Below are 24,668 nucleotides of genomic sequence, written 5' to 3'. Positions count from 1 at the left end.
ATCTGTTCTCTGAACGCGATCGACCGCTGTAAAAGGCACCCGTCATGACCGGAAAGACTAGTCGACTTAGAAAACTCTCCCCTGTTTCGCGATTCGGAGACACATTTTCCATTTCTAACGTTCGATCTATCGCAACTTCTGTTTCTTAAACGCTGCACGTCTACCTTTTACGAAAATGAAACGCAGCCATCGAACACTTGCGACACTTCTCTCGTCAAGCCTTAGGAAAAAGCCTGACACAGAATGGTAGAAATCTAAAGAAGACAAGTGAAACTGTTCATGAAGATTCGCCTTAAAAAATACAGAGATTCTTTAGCAATGCAACTGTTACAGGCTTCTTCGATCTCATACGCGTAAAACACTACATGTTATTAGCTCTCTGAGAAGAGACGTTGCGAGATGCTTAGCTAATGTCTTTTCGTACTTCCGACAAACTTTCCTTTGCTGCATAGATATTCTCTAACATGGTGCCTAGGAAATTTCACCGAAATTATTTCTCGTTAATTTCTTCCTTCGTGCCGTTTCGTCACTTATAGCATGAATTATGGTTTCCATTCAACGAAGGCATTTGCCAGAAAAGGTTAGTTTTAATTCTTCAGACTTGTCGAGGGGACAAACAGTTTATATAATTAGAATTCCTACTACTGAGAATATCTGTTGCTCTCTCTCTTCACTCAGTATATCTAACATTCCTAATAATATTGTAAATTTCATAGTAATAAAATAATTTATATTCAAATTCTGATAAGGCAAGAGATTAAAATGAAAATGTAATGAGCTCTCAAATTTGCTGTGTCTCAAATAGCTTGTACAGGACACGATACACTTTACTGCCACTATTGTCGTTGTACCGTACGCTCGACCCTTTTGCACCCTTGCAAAGATGATTCACCGACGACACGTGATGGTTCAGGACACCTTGTAGATCTGGAAGGACGTCGCGAGAGAATTTAGGCCAGACCCCGAGTGTCAGTGGGAGATAAAGATCGTTGCCAGGGTCATTAGCAATTCAAACGGCTTCCGGTCTCCAAGCTGGTATCGTGTACGCGAGAAAGAAGGTGTTGCCTCCGGTAAACACGAGTTGCTTGAACTCTGAATCGCTTGAAAGAAGCCTAAGTAGTTGCGCGCCTGAACGTTACGTGGCTTTAACTCCTTCCAGCTGGGGAATATATCCAACGTAGCTGAGCTGCCACGCATGCAACGATGTGCATCCGATCCGCAAAACTGCCTCGAATAAACGAAAAGAGGAAATTCAAGTTTTCTATGATTCGACACGTTTCTTTGAAATTTCACGTGGCGGCTTAATTGTCGACGTGCACGTCGCGGCGATCCAACGATTCCTTCGATACGCTGCTCTGAGCATTCGCCAGGATAGATAGCCTGGGATCGAAATGTTCGTTTCGACATGGTTCTAACTTGGATTCTATCTTCGTTGTTTGCTAATCAGGAGAGATTCGTACAGAGTACCGCTCTCTGTTCTTGTCTAGTTAGCGGTGCTTACAGTTATGTTTTGATGATTCTAGTAATTATATCAACTTCCCACTTTTCGTATCAAAGGGAACAATTTATCAACGATTTTCTATTATAGTGGTCAAAAGAAGCTCGGAGCTAAACTATTTTCTAAATCAAGGATTTACTCTTTTAACTCCTTGACATCGAATAATATCTTTGATATCCTTGTGACATAACTATGGCATGAGAAATACTGGACGTGCCAGAAACGTGTCATGTATTGTCAACGTTTCATTTAATCGAAAGTAGAAACGGGCTCGTCATGATACGATTACTAATACAGATAGAAGAGAGAAAGAGAGAGAAACGACTCAGTTAACAGCTGATTATTACAATTCCAGTCTATCAGATGACAACTACACGTAAATCAGCGCAAGAATGCAGTTAGATTCGTTTATTGAAAGAAATTTATTGCGATAAGAGGCGGCTTGCTCCGTTGCGGAAGGCGAATCGCTTGACTCCAACCGGTTCGATGGTACCTTTCCTCGTTGTGTAATTACACAAGCACGTCTGTACAACAGTTGATTTTTTATTGAATGGTGAAACCTATAAACGGAGAGATCGAATTTCTCGTAACGTATGCGCCGCGCACTCGCTCACCAATGCACCTGTGCACAGGAATGACACAGTGTTTACAATTGGTCGAGGAACTTCTTATTGCGTGGTCGCGCGAATCGAGAGAAAGAGAGAAGGAACGATAGACTCCGGGGCAAGACGAATTGACATTTCCTACGCGCCGACAGGGTCTCCTTTTTTCTTTGCCCTCGCTCGTAACGTGGAATGTAAAGATGTGATTGGTATATAATGCGACTTTGAATTGCATCGTAAATCGTGCAACATGGCATAGCATTCGTAAGTGCTACTCAATTCTCGGAGACTCGCTGAATCCTCAGCTTGGAGTCTTCGAAAATACGCCACTTTGTTGCCTCAGTTACAATTCCTCGAGTTTATTTCACGGAACAGAGTTTTCAAATTGTGACACAAGTGGAACGATGGACATGGGGTCGCAGTGAAAGTTTTCCAGTAAACGTGGGCTCATCGAAGGCGGAAAAAACATTGGGAAGGTGCAAAACCGGTAACAAATTGTTGTTTGCCTCTTTTGTCACGAGCGAAGTGACGACATCGTGCACGAACCGCGACGTTGCGTACTTTCTTACAATGGTCTAGCTCTAGCTGGCCGGAAGAAGTCGCCGTCTTCGAAGCCTTTATACCGATGCTTTTTTAAAACACGCATGTTCCGACAATCCCTCACAATAATGGTCAATTATATTCCCATTCTCATCGCCCAACGTGTGACTAGCGAGTTTAATGAATTTAATTATACTCGTCGATCTGTTCTCCTAGCGACAAACGTTAACGACGATTACTGACAAATGTAGAATTGTGTCTTCCGAATTTCGCAGCCAACTTTGTACGATACCTTTACCTTTTCTTCGTGTTATCTTCTTTATGAAGAAAATACAATCAGAGTAAGTAGGAAGTATGGTCTACGCCCACTAAATGACTTCAGTATTCAGTAAATCTGATTAATGGACAAATGTAAGTTGTATCTCGACTCAAATTATACAGCTGTAAATCTTTTCTCTGAATTGCAAATTCTCTTTAGGAATACTTAATGTATCCTGGACCATTCATCACTGGAAGAAAGTTTTCGTTCAATTTCGTGTCTGTCTTTGAATACGAATAATTCGAACGAGATGTTTTATAAACATTCTCGCGCTGCACCTGTTAAACATCAAGGGCAAGTATGTAATTGATGATCGATCTATCATTCGTAATTGAGTGCGATCAATTTTCAACAGTAGCTCTAGAAATCGTGATATATCGTTAGTACTGTAATCTGTTTCTTTTGGAGCTTTCTATCGCGAATTAAATACGTTACATTCCTTAGTAATGTAATATTTCTTTTAACTCCATTATCTGCAGTAATGACTTCCCTTTCGTTGTGACAGTAATTCATCGACGCCTCGATAAATCTTCGATTAATTTTCGAATTATGCGAGGAATTTATATCGCTGTTGAATTTCAACGAAACTTCCACGATTTTTCGTACCATTAAAAAAGTGGATCAAATACTGTATTCTGCTTAAAATTCATTTAATCCAAACGGCTAACACGAGCCGTGAAGCTATGTACGGCCAATAAATTCCTGTCTTATTCAGGGAGACATTTATGAGGTTGAAATTTATTACAAGTGTATTCCAGATCTCGGGTACTAAAACAGTGCTAAAAAGGTAACAGCCTGTAAAATTGTGCGTCATAGAAACGCGAAATAAATAAATATTATCTGGTATCGTGTGCTTCTTGTGCAACGTTCGTCAAAGGTAAAAGAGAAACGAACAAAGAAGGCGAAGAAAATATGTCACGATGAATTCCATGTGACGTGCATAAGCTTCTTTCATGGTTGAACAGAAACGGAATTGAATCGCACCTTTTTTCTTGAAAGCCTCTTTTCTTTGCTCTTGAAATGGCTACACACAAGCGGTCGAACCGCAAGCGATCGCCCAAGACCAATTAACGACGATCGACTTGGAAATTCTAACGGCATGATACTATGTAATGTAACGAGGCAACCTCGGGCAACGCCTAGTGTAAATTACGTTTCCAGTGAGTGGTCATATATGCTGGCCAATGCCTCCTTCTTCTTTTCTTCCTCGCCGCAGAAGAGAAGATATCGATGGCCTATCATCAGCGTAGACAGTTTTCGATCGTCCCTGATAAAGTACCGATGGATAACGACCTCGTTTTTGTAGATATACCTCACAGTCTTTGCAAAAATATAATTTCGTTAAGAATATTTACAAAAAGGTTTGCTTTCGTTGTAAAATCAGTAAGATTTTTTTTTAATTTGTATATTTTCATAAAATGTACGGCTCAAAAATTTTGTACAAAAAATAATTGCCTGATCAGTGGTCAAAGAAGGTTTCACCTTCGTTATGGAGTCGTTGAGTTTCTTAATCATATGTTTTCTTGAATCTTTGCGAGAAGGAAACAATTTCTCTCTATGGAAATGAAGAAAAAATAAAAAAGTGATCTGCATCGAGGAAAAAGGGGAAGTGTAAATCGAAAATAAAGAAATTAAAACGTCCCCCGGAGGCGCTCGATGCCTTATTCTCTTTTGCTCGAGCAACAGCTGTAAGAATATCGCTGCGCCACTGATCTCAGAGGTAAAATGATAGGACTGATCGATTGACTGGACCGACGTTCGCGGTGAGCGTAATAAAATTCAATACTTGGGTACGTGGTCTGTGTCTTCCAATGGATTCGTCTCTATCCGAATCGCTTTGCTACCTTTTTTATGGAGTAAATTATAAATTACAAAAAGGGGGACAAATTGCCAAAGAGTAAAACTATTTTCGTATAAAAATTAGCTAATTTTTGCCACTATATAGAGCCATTCTTTAGCATGAGATAATATGAGCAGTGGACGAGGAATAGATGGCGATACAAGAAGATTTCGGTGTAACGGTTATTCGAAGCATCAGACAACGGTTTTTAAAATATCCGACGATACATGACAGTTGACAAGATTACAAGCTATTGTTGCGCCCTGTTTCACAACTGCCAGAGTTTTTATCGCGAGCCGTTTCTTTATATTTGCCTATTTAGGAGCCTATTTAGGAATGCTGTTGAGTATTTCATAACAGGAATGATTTGAATATGATGTACAAAACTCGAGAGGTATACAAATGTTTTGTGTTTTAATTATGCATATTGGTAAAGAATAAGTAAGTTCGCTGAATCGGGAAATTGATTGGACTCGAGGTATTTCGGCAGAAAGCTGCTGCTTAGAACACCGGAACCAGTTGAATTAATACACGGTTTATTTCATGGCGAATAATGGCTACTTTTATATGGACTTTTTCATTTTATCTCATAAGTCTCGTAAATGTAAAATTTATTCTTCTGTTCGAACCATTCAGGTTTACCATTTAATTGGTTTTAGGTTTACCATTAATTTGCGATTTAAAATTGTATGAAACACACGCGAGTCATACGAATTTTCTATTTCCTTTTTGATCCGCTTCAGGGTTCGTCACTTACTTTCAGTATTAATATTTAAATGATCCTTAATAATGCGAATTAAAGATGCGAAATCAGGATTGCGTGATCTAATTTCATGGTTCGATACGATTTAACTTTTTTGTGGTGGTAGAAAATCGTGGTTGAAACATGAATCGAGATGAAGTATTCGTTTGATGCAACGTTACCTGAACCAATTATTAATCTAATCATGCCATCGAAACATTCCTTTCTCCTCGGACCAAATATTTCAGGTAACTGTTGCTCATACATTCCTAATGAATAATTAGAGTTATTACAAGATTGATTAACCTATTAACCCAATCTAGAAACAGTTCAGTGATTATCAGAGAAGCGCAATACGCGTTTCATCAAGGGATCACGCGGATTCAAATGTTAGAAAAGAAGGATGCAAAGAAAAAAGAGAAGTAAAGAAAAAGAGGAAACAATTAGAGATAAATAAGACAGACTTCTAACTATCAAAAGTCTCACTAAATTTTAATCAAAGTATAGAACTTTCTCTTATACCTAATGCATATGTACTTCCCAGCTCCTCGATTATTCATATACTCTTTTGATTAACAGCGTTGAGACACAAAGAAATCTAAAAGAATAAATAATATCAGGTTTTTCAAATATCTAGGTTTGCAATTCTAAGATTTCAAAACGAAATTGCATACACCTAATCGCAGCTTGATCGTCGGCAATCCAACCGAAGTAAACGATCGCAGAACCGTCGCGCAAATTATCTCACAAATGAACGTAAAACCAGTAAACGCATCAGTGGACGTAAATGACAGAACGACAAGAAAATGAGAAAATCGTAGGAACATCCAGTTCGTTTCAGGAATGATTGATCAACCCTATACACGTCTTTGCTAGCCGGAATATTAGGCTGAAGGTTAAAACTCATCCTAACGGAGCTATCAGGTATATTATGTCAAGCTCGGGGCTATGATTCCGTTTTTCTACGCTGTAGCGACACGCGTAGACATTTCCCCCGGGACGTCGTTATCCAGGATCGTCTTTTCTCGAGGAAATCGTGGGTTTGCTTTCCGCTACCCACGCATTATCGCGGTGGAATGCGATGTCTGTCGTTGGTGTTGGACGCACGGCCCCAGGCTTGCCTTTCCTCGTCGTTATCCCTCGTGGACCGCTTATTACAGCCGCGTACCGATTTCCACACGTGCGATCGCGTTACTTCACCTAGGCAGCGTGTCTGCGATTAATTGCGCAAGTTCCGAACACAGCCGCCGACCTTCGAGGATCTCGGCAGTTTCGTTCTGCTACTATGCACGGGATAACGAATGCAAAACCTCCTTCAGATTAGTCAAATTACTTCGCTTCAAATTTGTTTTCATACTAATCGAGTTACTTGGTCTGAAGAAAAGTATCATGTTGTACATGTAGCAAACATGTGTTAGATTACTCGTCGTCAAGTAGCTTGATGAATGAGGATAAGCATAGAAACCTCGAAGGATTTTTGTTCAAGAATTGATAAAGTTATCTTTATTTCGAATCGGGTAATTTGAATAATTTCAACGAACCTTAAAGCAATTAGCTCTCCGCGATAGAGCGGGCATAGTGTTGCGAAGATCGTTAATTTATCTGTTGAATGACTGTTCTAATGAATACGATTGAATAATTAAAGCTGTACAGTGACAAGTAACAGCGTGGAAGTGTTTTGTGTTTGAACCAGAGGTAAAACGAGAAGATTGGAAGACAGACTTCAATTAAGTTCATTAGATGGATGAAGACGACTTAATGGAGATTTTTAAATATTCCTGAATCTTGTAGTAGTTGAGTTAGGGAACGAATTAGAAGTTTAAAATATATTTGCCATTAATTACGAGATTCGTATACTGTAGAATTAATCGTTACTTGATCTATTCAAATAAAATTAACCTACATCCATAGAATTCCATAGAATATTGCTGGAACATATATCTATATGTGTTTGAGCATTTATTATAACATATTGAACGCAATGCTTTTGTAGAGTAAAGTAAAAGAACTGAACGAATGGTAATTAGTTCTGTACGAGTTGCTTTTTACTCGTACAGTGCAAAATTACTCGTAAATATATACAGATCTACACTATATGAGTATTTTAAAACGCAGATTGATGCAAGTAACGGTTACAAAACATACTTTCTGTCTGTATACTTTCTGAAAGAAAGATGTAATTAAATGATAAAATGGAAGTCGATCAACCGTGATTTACCACACAAATTTTTAATTTTCTCTTATCTTTTTTTTTTTATGTACAGAATGTGCTGCTTTATAGAAAGATCGATTCTAGTAAAAACAATGATTACGTTGTTAATCTCGTTACGTTATATGAATTTAATTATATATAAATAACTAATTATATAATAAACGAAATAGAAAGATAGAAATGTTAGATTAAAAAGATTTTACTCACCATTCTGATGTATGTGCTAATCATCTCTGTCAGCTGTGGTGCTCGATTTGTATGTAAGGGTAGCCTGACTCCAGATGCAATTTGCATTATACATACTCCAACCCTGGGAGAACTCACTGACACAATATCCTCTAGAGGTAATGTCTCCAAAATGATCAAATCACCATTCGGGGTACGTTTTATGAGTCGAAGACCATGATGGGACACTGCCACGTGTTGGGTTTCCGGATGTTGAGGGCCAATCTGCATAGAATATCATTAAACTAAATTACTAGTTAATTAAACGGATTAAAATAAATTTCAGTTAACATAGTAGACAAAAACGATACAAATGACAAGAAAACATTCTAATATCTTTCAACGATCATACTATTTCACTCTATAGCACCTCAGACTTCAGCAAACAACGAAACCTTTGTGCTCCAACAATCGGCCGAACGATTCTAATTCAACCGATACATTTTCTTCTCGTGACTTTCCATTCGGGAATGCCACGTGTGATTAGCCATGTATAAACATCATGCACGATAATTATTATGTGCAACTAGCCGAAGCTAAAAAGTGCGAAGCGAATGCACCAGACTTTCTGTTCATTCCGGTTCGTAGTAAATCGCGAGAGAAATAGTTTACTCACCGATACTGGGAATATCCTGGCAAAGTACAGTGGCCATTGTTTGGCCATATCAACGACGTTCTTCTTTATGGTAATCTTGTGCTGAGTGCTCTGCAGGTTGTCCAAGTTGATACCATAATTATCCAACATCTTGAGCATATTCTGTCTATCCTCCTTTGTAATTCGAATACTAGATGTAGCAAGAACGTCGTAAGCTACTTGACAAAATACTAGATGAAGTGCCAGAGGGCTGTTTAAGGTTTCGTTAGGGGCGAACACCTCCTTCTTTACCCTCAACGTCCATGTGACTCTGTTATACGTAAAATGAGCCGTGGACGTTTGAGGATAGAGCTTCGTGTTGACGACTTCTTGAACCTTCTCTATCTCTGGCTTCTCTGCCGGTGGCATTACTGGTCTGAGGAATTCGGGCCATTCCTCGATTTCGATCCTTTCCATTTTATCAGTACGATGAGTCGAGGCGACGCTGGATCTTCTGTCCACGTCACGATCCAATTTTTTGAAACTTTGTCGAACAGCAGCGAAAGATTCCCGCGTATTTGGCATCAAGCCAAAGTCTCGCGACGATGGCATGCCAAAGCTGTCTCTCGACTTTGGAGAAACGTCTCTGGTCATCCCAAAGGGGTCTCGCTTAGAACTCGTGTTTTCGAATATGTCTCTGGCGTATTTGGGATCGAAGATGTCGGAATTCAAGTCGCGACGAGAGTCGAAGTCGGAACTTCTGTCTCTGGCAGAACTGGCTAGGTCAGTGCTATCCTTTCCATAAAAGTCTTTGGACTTCTGATCTTGGGACCTGGACTTATCAAAGTCGTTTCTGTATTCGTGAGTTTCTCTCAGATGCTGTTGGGATGCGAATATGTCTCTGCTTTGACTAAACATGTCGCGTTGAGTCTTGGAAAAATGTTCGAAAGCCTCCGAGTCGGGGGATGTTCTGAAGGAATCGCGAGCTTTTGGTTCCACTGGCGCTGGAGGCGATCTGGGCTGTGGTACTCCGGATTGACTGATTCAGGAGAATATTTGAATACAATTAATTTTGTATATTTTAAAAATTATAAATATTTGAAATTGGATTTAAGAAAATCGTAAAATCTTAACTTGGTGCTGCAAAGGATGTTAAATTTTTGTATACTGAAAAGACCAGTCGATAAAGGCAGAAATGTTGACTTTCAAGTGTGAGGCAATATGTTAATAAATACCGCATAGTAAAAAAAAAAGAAAAGAATACCTATTGCTATACATGCTTCCACCTCGGGGACTAGGGGGTTGCGGAGGTGTCACCGGAAGCGGAGGTGGGACAGGTCTCTCCATTCTTTCTATTTGCGTCCTGACAACTTGCGCTTGAGTCATCATGTCGGTCGTACCTTTCGAAGTGACGCTTTGCGTGTCATCAGCTGTCGATGCATAATCGTCCCAACGTCCTCCTTTAGCATGTCAAAGAATATTACCAAATCATGCTTGTTCATTTTCTAATCATTAGAAGAATTTTTCAAAAAAATACCTAATTGTTGTTCAAGCAGAAGCTTTCTATTGTCCTCCAAGCGTTTCACTTTACCATCTTCGCGTGGAAGAGCTGGTTTCTCGGTGGTTTTCGTAGATCTCACGCTATGATTAGCTGTCACCTTTTCCAATCTTTGTCTCATCTCCGAGCTGAGCTTCAATTTTCCAATACTTCCTGGCGATGGCCTTTGTGCACCTACTTCTAACGCGGATCTGAAGAAATATCGATTGAACGTCAAGGCTGATTATTAAGTATAATAGAAAATTATATAATCAAGAAAAAGCCATCGTACTTTGACTTTTTCTTTTTCTTTTCCCCTTCCTCTTTGTATCCATTCTCGTGTTTCGTGACTGGAGGTGGTGCGTGATTCATCACAGTCTTCTCATTGTTCTCGACGATATTTTCAATTTCAAATTCTTCCCATTCTACGCCACCCTCTGTGCTTGGCTCACCGTCACCTTGATTGTATTCTTGATACTGTGGTGTAATTTTGCGTTGCTGTTGCTGTTGGCGCATTTTGAACTCTATGAAGCTGTCTTGACTTTGATTCTCGTTCGAGTCACTCGGTGGAGGCCATCTAAGATGAACATACAAACGAATAATCAGCAAAACGAACGAGAAGAAAACAAAAATCGAATATTATCTTCGATTATGTAAAATTATTTAAATTATTCACCTCCATTTGCCAATTCGGACGGTCTTAGCTCTTCCGTAAGGATCGAGAAAAGGCCTCGATTCGGAAGGATCATGGGACTCCAAAGGTGGTGGCATAGGTGGCGGGGGTGGCACACCTTTGTTATTACTTGAGCTCGACAAATTACTGTCGACGCTGCTCTTACGATTTTTTAATTCACTCAACACGTTCGTGAAATTACTTTGTACATTGTTCTTGTTGGAATTAGGTCTCTTAGAATCCGTGACACCGGGTGACTTTTTATCACCAATTTTTCTGTCGACGCTAACTTTTCTCACCGCGTATTCCACACTGGTCTTCCTGACGATTTCTGAATTCTTTCGTGGTGGACTTTGAGATCGATGAATTTGAGCTTTCACCGTCATCTCTTGTCGCTGATTGTTCGTCGACGATTGTGGCGTTCCTTGTTTCTCTGTCGACCAAAGTTCGCCATCTTCTGGTTCTCTAAACGATACCTAGCAATTTCAAATGCCATTCTGTAATTCTTCTTTCTTCCATTACTCGAGTAGATCTATGTTACAATTTTTTTTAGACAGTTCCCAATTAAGTTAACGATCATTTATAAAGTATTATACAACGTAATTATAAACATGCTCGAAATGATCTTATTTGTGGTGCTTATGTACAGTGCTGTGAAAAATTGTAGACTCGTACGAATCTCGTGCATTTCCAGTCCAATATTTCTTTGCTGATAATATCTTTCACGTAAGAGAAAGGTGAATGCAACTCGAGAATTGCAAAGGAAAGTGACTCATCATCGGATGGATTTTATCTCCTTTTTAGACCAACGTAATACGACCTTCTAATATGAGTAGCAAGTAATTATAGACTAGTTGCTTCTATTAAACTACGTTGGTCATTAACCACTTGAAGAATAATCAAATATAATAACTATCCTTCGTAATGCGTTATTATTGTACTCGAGCAACGAGAGTTTCTTGAACCCACGTCCTCTCACACCACTGTACCACTCGACTTAATCAAATTTTTCCCACAACCAATTAATTTCTTTTAACATATGTTACAACATTTAGAGATACATTGATCTATCAACAAATCGTTCAACACTATGACGACCGGCTAGTTTCGAGCGTAACTTTCACCAGTGACCGGCTATTTCCACCAAGAATGAACGAAATATGATTTTTTTATTATCTCGAATATGTTGAGAATAGGAAGCTGAAAGTAACAAATAAATAAATAAATCTGTTAACGTCGATTACTTAACTAAAAATGAACGTTTCACGCGTAAAAAGATCGATTTAGTCTAACACGCGGTATAATTCTGAGAAATTGAAATAGTAATCAATGAAAGCGAGAAAAAAGATAAAAAATTATTTTTTTAGTTCGAAACAATTTTAATATTGGAATGACGCAAATATGACGCACGAATTAGGTATTGATAGCTGAGATTCTCAGAAAGCAAAATAATCATGTTAAATTTCTCAATATATAAGTGACATATTTTCACGAATTCCATAAATTCGAAGGCAAATTTTAGGAAATTTACATTTGTAATATCATTCATTTTTGTTAAACTTTTTAATTTATTGGGTTGATTAGAATTATCAATCACGACGCAATTGTTGCGTCACCGGTCGTCATAGTGTTTAAGTATCGTCGAAGTTATCACTGGCGTGAATCGATCGACTGTTTTATTCGTTAGATGAAATCAGTAGGTACCTTGGAGTAGCGTCCAATAGAATCATTAGGCCCCATTTGGGCACCGTTTTGAGGGGCTGGGGGGACAAGATTCATACTGGAGGGGCCTGCGGACAACGCCGTGCCCTGGAAACACACACCCATGCCGCGATGCGGCTCAGAAGCCCACAGGATCGTCCCAGAGGGACATGATTGTCTATTGGTGAGTGATCGCAAACACTGAAGCTGTTTGTGCAGTGTTGCGCAACACCGGTCGTGTTAGTACTTAGTTATGTGATCGTGAAAGTGACGCACGAAAATGACGGCTATCCATTCGCTGTGATGACATTTAACATGCAATTCTCAGCTTATATAGATGTTACGACATCCGTCAGAAATATTGTGCGATAAGGTAACGCTGTGTTGGGCCAAGATTTAAGTAAGTATCAAAGTTTGTCTGTACAGAGAGTGTGTAATCTTGTGTTCGAGATATATTTCATTTCTATTTTCACGATTATTTTCTGGGACAAGTCTACTTGTGGTACCTGAGTATTATACTTGAAGATACACTTATACATGCAGTAAGCATTAATACAAAATTAATTTTCACGAGAGAATCGTCATTTTTACTACTAAATTAAACCAATAATACTCATTGAATTTCGATACTATTTTCAACGGAAATCAAGTTTATATAAAATTAACGATCCCACAGAGATAAGATGTCTATTTACACGCGTAAGAAATACCTTAGAAAATATCCATTCATTGCCCCAGAAAATAATCGAAAAGATCTTTCGTGTCCCAACATCTGTCATTATTAGACAACAGTAATTTATCAGACAATTTCTCACCGGTTGTTGCGACGAGTTCTGAGGGCTCTGTACAAGCAGCTGTTGAAGGGCCTGATTTTGTGCCAGCAATTGCTGCTGAATCTGCATATTCTGCGCCATGGCACTCTGCAGGAACGCTCGTTGCAGATTCTGCTGATAAGCCATCATGTCGTTGCTCTGATTAGGCGGTGAATTTGGATACTGAGGAAGACTCAGTCCTTGCATACTGTAAATCGGTATTGGCATGAATCCAGGACCCATGTTCATGTTGGTACTCTGCGCTGGTGGCACTTGTTGAGGTGTACTGAACATTGGCATCATCATAGGCGGCGACATCATTCCTGGTGTAATGGCACCAAAGTTAAAATTCGTGTTCTGATTCGGTATATCCATATTACCCCCGCCTTTGATCTTCCCAGACAATTCTTTCGCTGTGATGACTTCATTTTCATTCCTCTTTATGATCGATTCGATGAAATCTTCCACAGTTTTGAGTTCTTTTACTTGGCTGTCGAGCTTCTCTAAATTCTCAAGGATTATGGCATCACTCTGGGACCTGTCACCCTTTGTGCCTTTAATACTAGCCGCCAAGCTTCTGGCGTCAGACAACTCGTCCAAGTTTCCATCCAGAACTGGCATAAACAACTCGTCTAAGAACTGATCCACGTCCGACGCTTGACTAGGTACCCTGACTCGTCTCACGTGCGATGCCAAGGAAGGAGCTTCGCTTGTGTCAGACATGGCCGAGGATTTTACGCCGTATTCACTCTTCTCGATGTATGCACGACTCGACTGACTGCCGGGCAGCGCTCGTTTACCTTTAAAATAGAGGGATACTTTCCTTTACTTGTTCTAAGCAGAAGATATTCTGCTGTTAGGTAAATGTAGCGGCACATGAGTAAGAGGTCAATTCAAATCGCGGAAAATAAATAAGTGGACGCAATCGCAAGGAAATGAGTTACAGTCAGTTGTCGATCAGTTATCAACCAGTTCTAATTAATCTAATTAACGAGTCATTACCGATCCTATTTTACGACTTATACACTGTCTTAGCGAATCGGTTAGTACGAGCGTCTTTGCGAACATTATCTGTATACTAATTTATTATTTTAAATATATTCGACTGATTCAACAACGAGCAATCTCGTCCTTTAAACCTCACGTACTAACTATCCCCCACGTAAGTATAAAGAAATGTAAATGTTGGGCAAGTTTAAAACCAGAATTACTAGAAAATTCAAAATAACCAGTTCGTTATTTTGCATATAATTACAACGAAGTATAAATTTGCGACGGTGTATTTCTAAAGATTTGAATTATTTTTGTTAAAGTATATGGATGAAGGCTTTTGCTTTGCTTCATATGGTTTTTCTTATATCTGCCACTCTGATTTCTTTGATACAAGTGCTATATTTTAGTAGTCGATAGCTGTTAATGCAGATAATTTTTAATGCCTGCACTTACCAGGATATTGAGATTTGATGAACCTAGTTTGCGATCTAATGTAACTGCTTTTATCGTCTTCAGATCTGCCGGTCTGACTAACAGATTGAATATCGGGATACTCGAAGTCGATCGTTAAGTCTTCTTCTTCGATGTTTGGTTCTGTTGTCCTAGTTATTCTACTGTATTTCCTCTCTTGCGTGATTTCACTCCTTGACATATACTCCGCGTTACTGACAGCAGACGTTTCACCAATTCTTTCAAGACTGTGATAGCGTTCGTTCAATTTCGACGAGGATAAACCAAGATTCGCTAGCTTCACTGGAGGAGATACCACTTCGGGTTGGAGTAGATTGTCCAAACTACGGCTACGTTGCTTCTCTTTTTCGAAGTATCTGTCGTTCAAAGCGGACTTTCGCGATAGACCAGTCTCCGTTGTGCTTTCCAACATAGCTTCGTGAGACTGTTTCCTTGCCTAAGCAATAAACGTTAAAAGTTCAGTAACAGAGTTGTAATAGATCGCAGTAATTTCTTTAATTAGAAATTTGAGAGCTGTCAATTAATATAAAACGATCGTTTAGTTCTAGTTTAATAGGAGATCATAAAATACTATACTAAGTAAAGTATTATAATAAGTATAGCCATAAACAACTAAACTAAAATCTCATACAACGTAAACGCGTAACTGATTTCATGTTAACTAACATGACTTCGAGTCACGAGCCAATATAGAAGGTTAATAAATATAGTGACTTTTGGTATCTCTTCGAGATTCATATTACTGGTCTTCCATAAATTTCCAATCTATAAAAGATCAGTATCAGATCAGTAAAAAGAATTTCCTTGGCTCGAAGCGATATCGTTCAATAATTTAGAGTAAATCAGGAACGAAATAAAATTTACCGATGGCTTCGTGACAGGAGGCTGTGGCGGAGGAACGGCCGGTCTTCTAGGCGATTGAATTTCTGGTTCGACAGGTTTATCCATAACCTTCGATACTGGTTTCCGCTCAAGGGGCTGGAAGGTTTTTAGAACCGGTGGTTCTATTTCCTGCTCCAGCTCGCGAATTATGTGCGCGTGCTAAATAAACCAGCAAGAATTTTATTATACCATCGAATACCAGGAAACTGATTACTAAAAGCACTCGGTCACTCACTTCACGCTTCTTGATGGGAGGAAAGCTGTTCTTTCGTTGTTCTAGGAACATGTGTTTAGCAGCAGGGAACGCTGGTGCTAGTTCCATTTCCGAAATTAAGTCCAGAACGTAGTCGAAACCGTTGGTTTCAGTTACAATGGCATCGGGACCGTCCAACTGGTTCCACAGAGTGATAGTCCATCCTGAATTATCAACGCCATGATTGTGAACAGCGAGATTGGCTAATTCTTCACAGGTTGTCCAGGAGTCCACTGCACAGGTCACTGTTTCGCCTGGAAATAATTATTACTTGTTAATTCTAACAGTCTTAAAATATCTTGTAATTTAGTAAATTTCAAGTTTAACTTTACAAATCGAAAACCTTCTTTTGTCTTCCATGGTAAAACCGCGATACTGAAACTTTATTTTCTATTTTCATGAGTTGAGATTATAAATAAATTCAGAAACTTGTTCCTTTCAATTCCTTTTATTCAGGGTCAACTTACCATCATAAAATCCTACGCTCAGTGCCATGTTCACGCGATTTCTGTTCGCTCTCCATTCCAACACGCATGGAGGATAATTTCTTGGAACGTGTTGAACGATTTGTTGATTGTTACTCATTATTCTAAATATCGTTCTCTCTCCTTGCAGAAGTTTCCTTTGACAATAAGCTTTGTAGCCGTCATACGCATGATCAGATACATATTTTAGAAAATATTTGAATAGAGTGGGGCTGGGTTGAAAGGCTGACAAGCAATTCGATAACAACAGCCAGCCTCTCTCCTTATTAGCATCGTTTTCATTTTTCCACGTCTGATTGGCCAGTTGACATAGGATCTCGTCTCTCAGTTTCTCATTGACGATTCCTTTGTTCACGATATAATCACCTAATGCCTGTTCTCTTTTACCACTCAAGTTATTCTCATTCATGAAACGAAGAATCATTTTGAAAATCATCAATGAATCTGTATAATCTTGGTCTCGAGCTTTCGCCAGGAACGGTGTCTTTATTGGTTCTCGTTTCATACCGAAAATATGACTCTTGAAATAGATGTTAGTAAATTTGGAAAACTGATGCTGATCGATGTCGTTTGGCAGACTATAATTGTGATGCATGGGTATCACTTGACCGACAACTTTTAAAAGATTCCTTTCTGTATGCGTGGGCTGCCAATCTGTAATAATAGATATTGAAGTTTAATCATTAAAGTAAAATTAAATAAATTTAAATTTCATCAGCTCTTTTTTATTAACACTTGCTATTCATGGAATTGAATTTAAAGCTATAACAGCAAATATAAAAAAGGACGAGCTATCATACAATTATTTTAACTTCTATGTTTAGTCATTTTTATGTTTAATAAAATTAAGTGAATATTTTGATAAATACCGTCGAGTTTACTATAGATGAAGGCTAGTTCAGCCGGGATTTCTAAATGATTAACACCAGCCACAGCTCTAGAAGTCCTTTCTTGTTCTTCTCTTTGTTGTTTCGCTTTAGCTCGTTCCTTACTGGCACGTTCGATCTCTGCCCTCTTAGCCATTTCCTCTTTCAGCACTCGGAATTTCTCACGCTGTTTCTTCCCCCTGTATATCTTCTGCGCCATAAGTACACCTTTCTTTAACGCCTTGAACTTCTTCCTTTCGTGATAGCCACGATAAACAGCTTGGATCAACACCGTGCTTCGTGAGATGTTGAGGAATCTTCTTCTCGCGAGGAATCCTCTCGTGTACCTGCACTCATTATCAGACAATTCATAATTAAACATAATTATACAATATTATATCATCCTGCAACGGCTCACTAATTTTTATGTTCCAATTTCACTCTCGTTCCAGTGAACAAGAAGTCTTTCAATGTTTCATCAACTCGAGCATAAAATTAACAATGATTCTTTTATTTTTTCTGAAACTTAAGAAACCGTCTTTTAAAAGAGAAAAAAGGGGCATAACGCAGTTAATTAAATTATATTATAAATTTTGAAGCATTCAAAAATTAACTATCAATATTCGTCTTTCGTAAAAATTAAATTTTACTGAATACTTTACCTTTGAACGGTTATGGCAGCTCTTTCCAAGATCAGTGCTCTGTTGTATTCCAAAGTTCTTTCCAAGGACTCCCTCAGGAATACCCTGGTGAGTCCAAGTTGATATTGGGATTGTGCATCTTTTGGTGCAGCTTTGTCCAAAATGATGCGACAAAGCTCCTTATTTGGTGCACCTCTAGGCAGGTGCGTGGAAACGAGGTATCTGTATCGGTCCACGAAGTGTCCAAAAAGAAGTCGAACGGGGTAACCAGTTTTCCGAATACGAATCGTCTCGAGCATTCCAGTGTAACGCAATTGTTCGAGCACGCAGGGCATGTCGAATTTCATTGGTGCCTTCTCCGTGTTAGGTTTGATGCATCTAACGAACCATGGATTACATCTGAAACAAACGATCAAACAATTAGAAGAACAACAAAGAGAAAAGTACAGCTCCACCCAGACTTAATTTCCATAATCATACATTTATCTAGAAATTCGAGGAAGTGAAATCTCGTTAAGTTTAATATCTGCTTAACGCCACGAGATTAACTATGGAAATTTTTTCGTGAAAGTCTTGACAATGTAAATCACTTGCATGATATTTCTAATGCTTCATTGCCTATCCGAGAAGTAGAGCATTGAGCAGAGTCGTAACTTCGTTGATGTACAGTGAAATTTTATATATTCTTACTGAGACATGGAATCCAAAAGTTGCTGTAGACTATCGTGAAATCGAGCTGATACGGTTGGTGTCCTTGGTTTCATGGTGACGAATCTACCATTTGGTTTATTCATGGTTTTATTGGCTTCGTGAGCTGTCCTTACATGTTGGAACATCTTGCTAACCATCTGAAAAGGAATCAGTCGTTGATTAAAACTTTAACGAATTTCATAACGAGCAGTCGTTTCCCTGGAATAGAGAAAAACTTACGGATATTTTGCTGCTTATTAGTAATTCTACAACGTCCGGTCTCAGCGTGTCTCTATTTTTATCCAAGAAACCTTCGACGTTGTACCAAACTTGGCCAGCGTAGTGTTTAATTGCGAACTCTGCGGAACTCATTCTTGGTCTCGAGTACAGTTCGCTCAAAGCATGATTGTAATGGCATTTTTCTAGGAACGAATGATCAGTCGCTTTAGGAAAATTGCTCTCGTCATCAAGGAGATGAAGAATCCCGACTGGTTTCTTCGCTATAAGATGTATGACCGGCAGATTGTCCTGTATAGGTATACAACAAAAGATTCCTTGGTTATGAAAAACAATAAAAAGTTGAGTGATTAATCACTGCCTCGTATCGATTTCAAGCGATCCAAGAGTCGTATTTTTTCCGATAGAAATCCATCAGCTTATTTGTCTAAAGATAATCGAACCAATTAATCGACACGTCGAGGCAACTTTCACTCACAGTATAATTAATCGTCGTCCAATCGATTTTTTCCTTGGCGTATTCTTGCTGCTCCAACTTGAATATATGCTTGTTAAAATAGAACTGAAGGTTCTCGTTGGCGTAATTGATGCACAGTTGCTCGAGGCTGTTCTCTGTGAAATTCTCGAACCCGAATATATCGAGTATCGAGATCGCGGCGGTCTGTTTCGTTCCTTTGTAGACGATGTGATTAACACGAGCGACCAACCAGGAAAACAGCGAACTGTACAAAGCCTTGGCGAAGGCATCTCTGGCGTCTAGAGCCTGGTCGATATTCAGCGCCGTGAAAACTCTCTCGTTTCTCGCTTCCTACAAAGGAACTCGATTATCTTGGAGTTAAATAGAAATCCAGAGCAAGTATTTTCTTTTTTTCTTATTTTATTTTATTTTCTTACTTACCGTCGTTTTGGTCGTGAGTGCTCTGATGATCCCATCGGAATTGACTTGAAGAAGATGAGCAGCCCAACGAATTTCGGCGTCAGAGCCAACTTCCACGCCTTCTTGGCCGTGTCTCATCTGTTTTCGGTGAAAGTACACGTTTCCAAGGTGTAACACGCTGGCGAGGATTTTGAAAATCGTGTCTTGTTCTTCGGACGTGAATCCCAAAACTTGCATGGCGGATAAAAGAGCTTTGAAGTCTTGAGTGTCGCTCTTCCCATCGATCTCGCAATTTCCGCCCTGGTAAATCGACATTGTCGTTAGATTTATGTGTTTCAAAAAAATGTTAGTTTCGTCTAAATTGTGATTTTCGATGCTTTAATCACCTGGTTTAAATAGAAGTATTTATCAGGTGTCAGCAATCCGTATTTATCCCTGAGCTGTTGATCGAGACCAGCTAGGAGCTCGTAGAATACGTGGTAATTCCTTTCTTCTGGCGCTTGCGTGACTATTCTACTTTTTTCTAGGAGATACTGAGTTATTCTTCCCCCTACTATCACTCCGCTGAAAATAATTGGTGAATTAATTGAATTAAATCTTCAGCGGATAATTTCTCTTTATACGTACGATTGTGCGATAAATATCTCTCATTTTCTAACACAGCCTCTTGAATTTTGTTAATATCTTAATTAGGTTGATATTTATGAACTTTTAAATATACGGGGTGTTCGAAAATTATTTATTGCCAATATTTTGCTTTTTTATTTTATTTAAATTATACGCCTTTGAAGTTTAATTTGTATATTAAATTTCCAACTACTTACTCTCTAAAATAAACTTCTAAATATTTTCCAAATCTGCTGCTGTTATCGTTCCTGGGAGTTTTTGCATTTCCGAAGCTCTCCAACAGGGGCGTCGCCTCGAGAATTTGCTCGGTAACGAGATTGTTTGGCGCACGATTAACAGCGGCTAGATATTGCATTACGAGTTTCGTGGATTCCGTTTTTCCTGAACCGGATTCGCCGGAAATAACGACCACTTGATTCGCGCTAGCATTATTTGCAGCAGTTACTTGACTGTACGCCGACGAACCCACGGCAAACAGATGACTGCAATTACATCGATGTGAAATTGTTTCTATTAATACAGAATATCGTACAGTAGGAGAAAAATGAAAAAAAAAGATATCGTATAAATAAGACAAGAAAGATTATTCCGTAAAATTGAAATTCTGTTGGAGATTGAATTCATTAGAGTGTGAAAAGCCATTACTTTCTTATTACTCGAGTTATAAGTGGAACGTTTGTAACTCACGGAGGCAATGTGCCAAGTATTCGTCCTTCGTAAAGTTTTACTTGGTCCAGGCCATAAATATCGAACATTTTATAAGGATTCACCGCCACTAAGATGCTCCCCGTGTATGTCTGTCGTTCAGGAAAAATATTCATTGAATTATAATAACGCTTGGTGTTAATGAGAGGAAGGAATGAAAAGAAACATACGTATATTAATTCCTTGTCGTAACGAATCTTGAGATTCCATAATAGAGAAGCTTCGTTTAAGTCGCTGTAATTACAATGGTGCTTCAAAGTAACGCAATTAATTTTATCCGACACAGAGAATTCATATAACAGTGAATGTAATAAAACTCACGTTAATTGAATCATGTCTTCGATTCCATTCTGTCCAAGATCCTGCCTTGGTTTTACTCCACTTAAATTAGTGAGGGTGAAGATTTGAGGCTGAAACATAACAAGACCAATTAACGAATTGTTATTCGCATAATCATAAACGTTCAGTTTTCTTAAATAAAACAGTATACAGCTTATAACGACTTCAACCTCGATCACCAGCAATTTCTAATTTTTTGGCTCTACTTAGTCTTTTCGATGTTAAAGAACTTTGATACGAGAAGAATTTTCTCCTTCGCGTTGTTTCAAACGATCTCGAATATTTTCTCGCACCGCATTACATTTTCGTCGATCACACGGAGGCAGAGATACGTCAAGGTTCCCGGCGTCTTCTTTGTCTTCGGCCTCAAGATTGCTTCGTTGGCCCTCGTTCTTCTCCCCGTGCCTTGTCTTCTCGAAAACCTGCTACTGTCATTGCTTTCGCCATCCCTCGGATAGAACCGTAAAAACTCGCAAGAAAACATGGACGAGGCCGTGAAGAAGTTACTCGAGCCATCGTGAGATTCTTCGAGAAAATCTTCTCTCAGATTCTGACCATCCGCGACTGACTTTAAGTTCTTCAACAACGACTTCGTCATTTTGTAATGTCCCTCAACGAAGCCTTGTCGCGGAGTGCACATGCACACATCGTCGTCCTTACGGCTGGAAACACTTTCCTTCGAGCGTAACCTTGACTTTTGAACAGGAACATCATAGCTCGGCGACTCCGTAGCAAATTTCTGACACTGGCATGTAGAATGTTTGACCAGTTCCCCTCTTGAATCGGAACAGAGCTTGTCTGTGCAGTTGCTCTCTGGATTCACTGCGTCTGTATCTCCTATGTCTGAAGCAGCAGCCACGTACGAAGACGATGATTCCGATTCTTCATAAATTATAGAAACATTAGGATTGTAATCTGCTACTTCGGCCATTAGTAAATTGACGAGAAAACTAGTCGTAAAATAATTCGCAGAAGAACGTTTGTTGACGTATGTTACTTGACGATTGTTTTTCACTATTCGTAGACGTTCGAAAGAGAAGTTCCCCAAAGTTGGTTATTTTGATCCATCGGTGCTAGAAGTTTCTCGACAGTGTGTTTCTTCGAGCAACTTTTTGCCTGATTTTCTCGACGGTTGCGACCCGATCTCCGGAGAGAATGCACGATAAAAAAGGAAGATTCGCGCGTATTCACATAAGACGCGAAAGCCACTCACATGAGACTTAACCGGATACCGGGTTGCCTGAGTTTGCAGTTGCAATTCCATTGGCGTCGCCGCGTTACGATTACGAGGGAACGTGATTCAGCGGAAGGATACGGAACGTTCTGCTGGCTTGATACGTCGTAGTAAACAGAAACTAATTCCGTTACCAGGTTTTAATGAACTCTCGAATTCTTCATGGTGCTATGAAGATGAATTGAAAGCGTCCTTTCGCATGCTAGTTTAAGAGAACTTCGCTGCAGCAATAGGAAAGATATCAAAATATTTCGTCATTCATTCCAAGATCGACTTTAACCACCGAGATCGTGTTTTTCCTCTTGACATTTTGTGACCTTAATTACAGATGTACCCTAGAATTCATTTTCAAATGGATATCGGGTACTAAAGTTTCATACTAATTGTTTCTTTACGAAAAGATAGTAAATCGCGTCAAGTAATTAACAGAAGAAGGAAGCGTATCACATGTTACAGCTTATTTTTTATTAGCATATCACAACATTGTGCAATGAATCATTGTTATTACCAGACGCGAACTGGTAATATTTGCGCAATTAACAGAATACAAATGTGACACTATTACGTAATGTCTATGTAATAAAATTATAAATGTCTCATTTCTACGCCTCTGTGCATCGTTATCTATAATGGGACACCGTTGAACTGGACTCCGCTACCGATGCACGACAATGCATCGAGAAATCGAATACAAGGCACACGAGTGCATAGAAAAATAATCGATACTAAATCCAGCTGCTCGTCTACGACCTACGTTTGTCGTTTGTTGTGAATAAAATTGCAGAAGATCCTGATTGTCCTATCCTTCTTTTTACAGTCAAGAAATTCGGTACGTTGTGACTTGACGTATCAATTTATCGAAACTTGTAACGTCGAAGTGAAATAATATCTGAGAACAATGGATGAGATTTTCGCTGAAGAAGAAACTTGGCAATTTCTTTGCCGGTAGCAGACAGGGTGTGCAATTAACTCTGTGCGTTGAATACGTCAGACTTAAACGCTTCCCAGAGACGATGCACGATTTACGATTGTTATCACTGACAGCGCACTGTGTAGTTCTATTTTACATTTCAGGGAAAAACACGTTAACGACGAACAAACTTTTCATATGTTGAGCACGATCATAAACGAAAAGTGGACTAAAGTGAAACTGATTATTATCGACACAAAGAAATTAGCGAATCTAACGTTCACAGTATGTGCAAGAGACTACCATCGAGTTACCTCATCGAAACTATCAAATCATTCTTTTAACGATGCTAGTGAAAGAAGAAACGCGAATTCACGAAAGTGAAAGACTGAGACGCGAAAAACTCGGAGACAAGATTGTTGGCAATACGGTGTCCTTGGAGCTTGAAAGTGCAAGAAGGTGTTGCAAGCAGCCGGCATGCTGTCCCTTTTCGTATGCACTTTCACGCAGTGATCGATACATCGTTCTGTCAGCCGGCAGACTTAATTTTCCGAGATACTGTAGGCCACTTTCACGGAAGTATTTCGCGGTATTTCACCAAGTATGCACGGCATTCGCCGCTTGATTCGACTTTCTAGCCGAGACCCGACGTATTTGACTACTGCATCGGGTGTCCACCATGGAAACTCTCGTTTCTCCTCGAACGCGTTTCATTTCTCTTCCTGCGACACGTTTACGAATGTGGTTCAACGTTGTCTACAAGTGTGTCTATTGTTTGTAACATTCTTGAGAGTTGTTGATCAACTTAATTGGAATTTATGAACGAGTTTGTGGAATATATTCTTCTATGACTAAGCGATGAAATATTGTACCTGTTACGTTTCATTATTTAACAACGTTGTTCACATTTTCGTTAGTTATATTAATGATGATAGACTTATTTACTCTTCATCGAGCACTATATTTTCTTTGTTTGTTATAGAGGTAGATCCAATATTCAAATTGTGTTTATTAGAAATGAAAAAGAGTTGTAGCTTTGTGGTATACAATGAAAAAGTTCGTCCTTTATCTGAAATTGATTAACTATGAATTTATCCAAGCACGTTAAATAATATTCTTTGACTCATTTACATCGCCTGAAAGTCGTGCCAGCTCATAACCGCAATCCATTCGATTCCATAAA

At 39.1% G+C, this 24,668-nt stretch overlaps 1 protein-coding gene across 4 annotated transcripts in view; it reads right to left on the bottom strand.

The window, feature by feature from the left end:
- Positions 1-24,668, bottom strand: part of LOC117242122 (unconventional myosin-XV) — a 62,398-nt gene that overhangs the window by 21,791 nt on the left and 15,939 nt on the right. For 3 of the 4 annotated variants that reach the window (XM_033508570.1, XM_033508545.1, XM_033508554.1), the window contains exons 4-26: positions 21,324-21,412; positions 21,173-21,236; positions 20,985-21,094; positions 20,495-20,779; positions 20,057-20,234; positions 19,692-19,970; positions 19,272-19,601; positions 18,797-19,084; positions 18,557-18,714; positions 17,888-18,265; positions 17,229-17,572; positions 16,342-17,013; positions 15,857-16,128; positions 15,604-15,780; positions 14,722-15,175; positions 13,279-14,075; positions 12,467-12,571; positions 10,766-11,238; positions 10,382-10,666; positions 10,090-10,301; positions 9,817-10,012; positions 8,595-9,591; positions 7,961-8,203 (exon numbers count right to left, since the gene is read on the bottom strand). In XM_033508570.1, the coding sequence (XP_033364461.1) occupies positions 7,961-8,203; positions 8,595-9,591; positions 9,817-10,012; positions 10,090-10,301; positions 10,382-10,666; positions 10,766-11,238; positions 12,467-12,571; positions 13,279-14,075; positions 14,722-15,175; positions 15,604-15,780; positions 15,857-16,128; positions 16,342-17,013; positions 17,229-17,572; positions 17,888-18,265; positions 18,557-18,714; positions 18,797-19,084; positions 19,272-19,601; positions 19,692-19,970; positions 20,057-20,234; positions 20,495-20,779; positions 20,985-21,094; positions 21,173-21,236; positions 21,324-21,412 (7,386 nt within the window). The remainder of the gene's footprint in view (positions 1-7,960; positions 8,204-8,594; positions 9,592-9,816; positions 10,013-10,089; positions 10,302-10,381; positions 10,667-10,765; positions 11,239-12,466; positions 12,572-13,278; positions 14,076-14,721; positions 15,176-15,603; positions 15,781-15,856; positions 16,129-16,341; positions 17,014-17,228; positions 17,573-17,887; positions 18,266-18,556; positions 18,715-18,796; positions 19,085-19,271; positions 19,602-19,691; positions 19,971-20,056; positions 20,235-20,494; positions 20,780-20,984; positions 21,095-21,172; positions 21,237-21,323; positions 21,413-24,668) is intronic. The other variant, XM_033508562.1, reaches the window with a different exon arrangement.

Source organism: Bombus vosnesenskii, unplaced genomic scaffold, assembly GCF_011952255.1.
Source record: "Bombus vosnesenskii isolate JDL3184/JDL3185 unplaced genomic scaffold, Bvos_JDL3184-5_v1.1 scf7180000013265, whole genome shotgun sequence".
Lineage (NCBI taxonomy): Eukaryota > Metazoa > Arthropoda > Insecta > Hymenoptera > Apidae > Bombus > Bombus vosnesenskii.
This window is presented reverse-complemented; position numbering and strand designations above follow the sequence as displayed.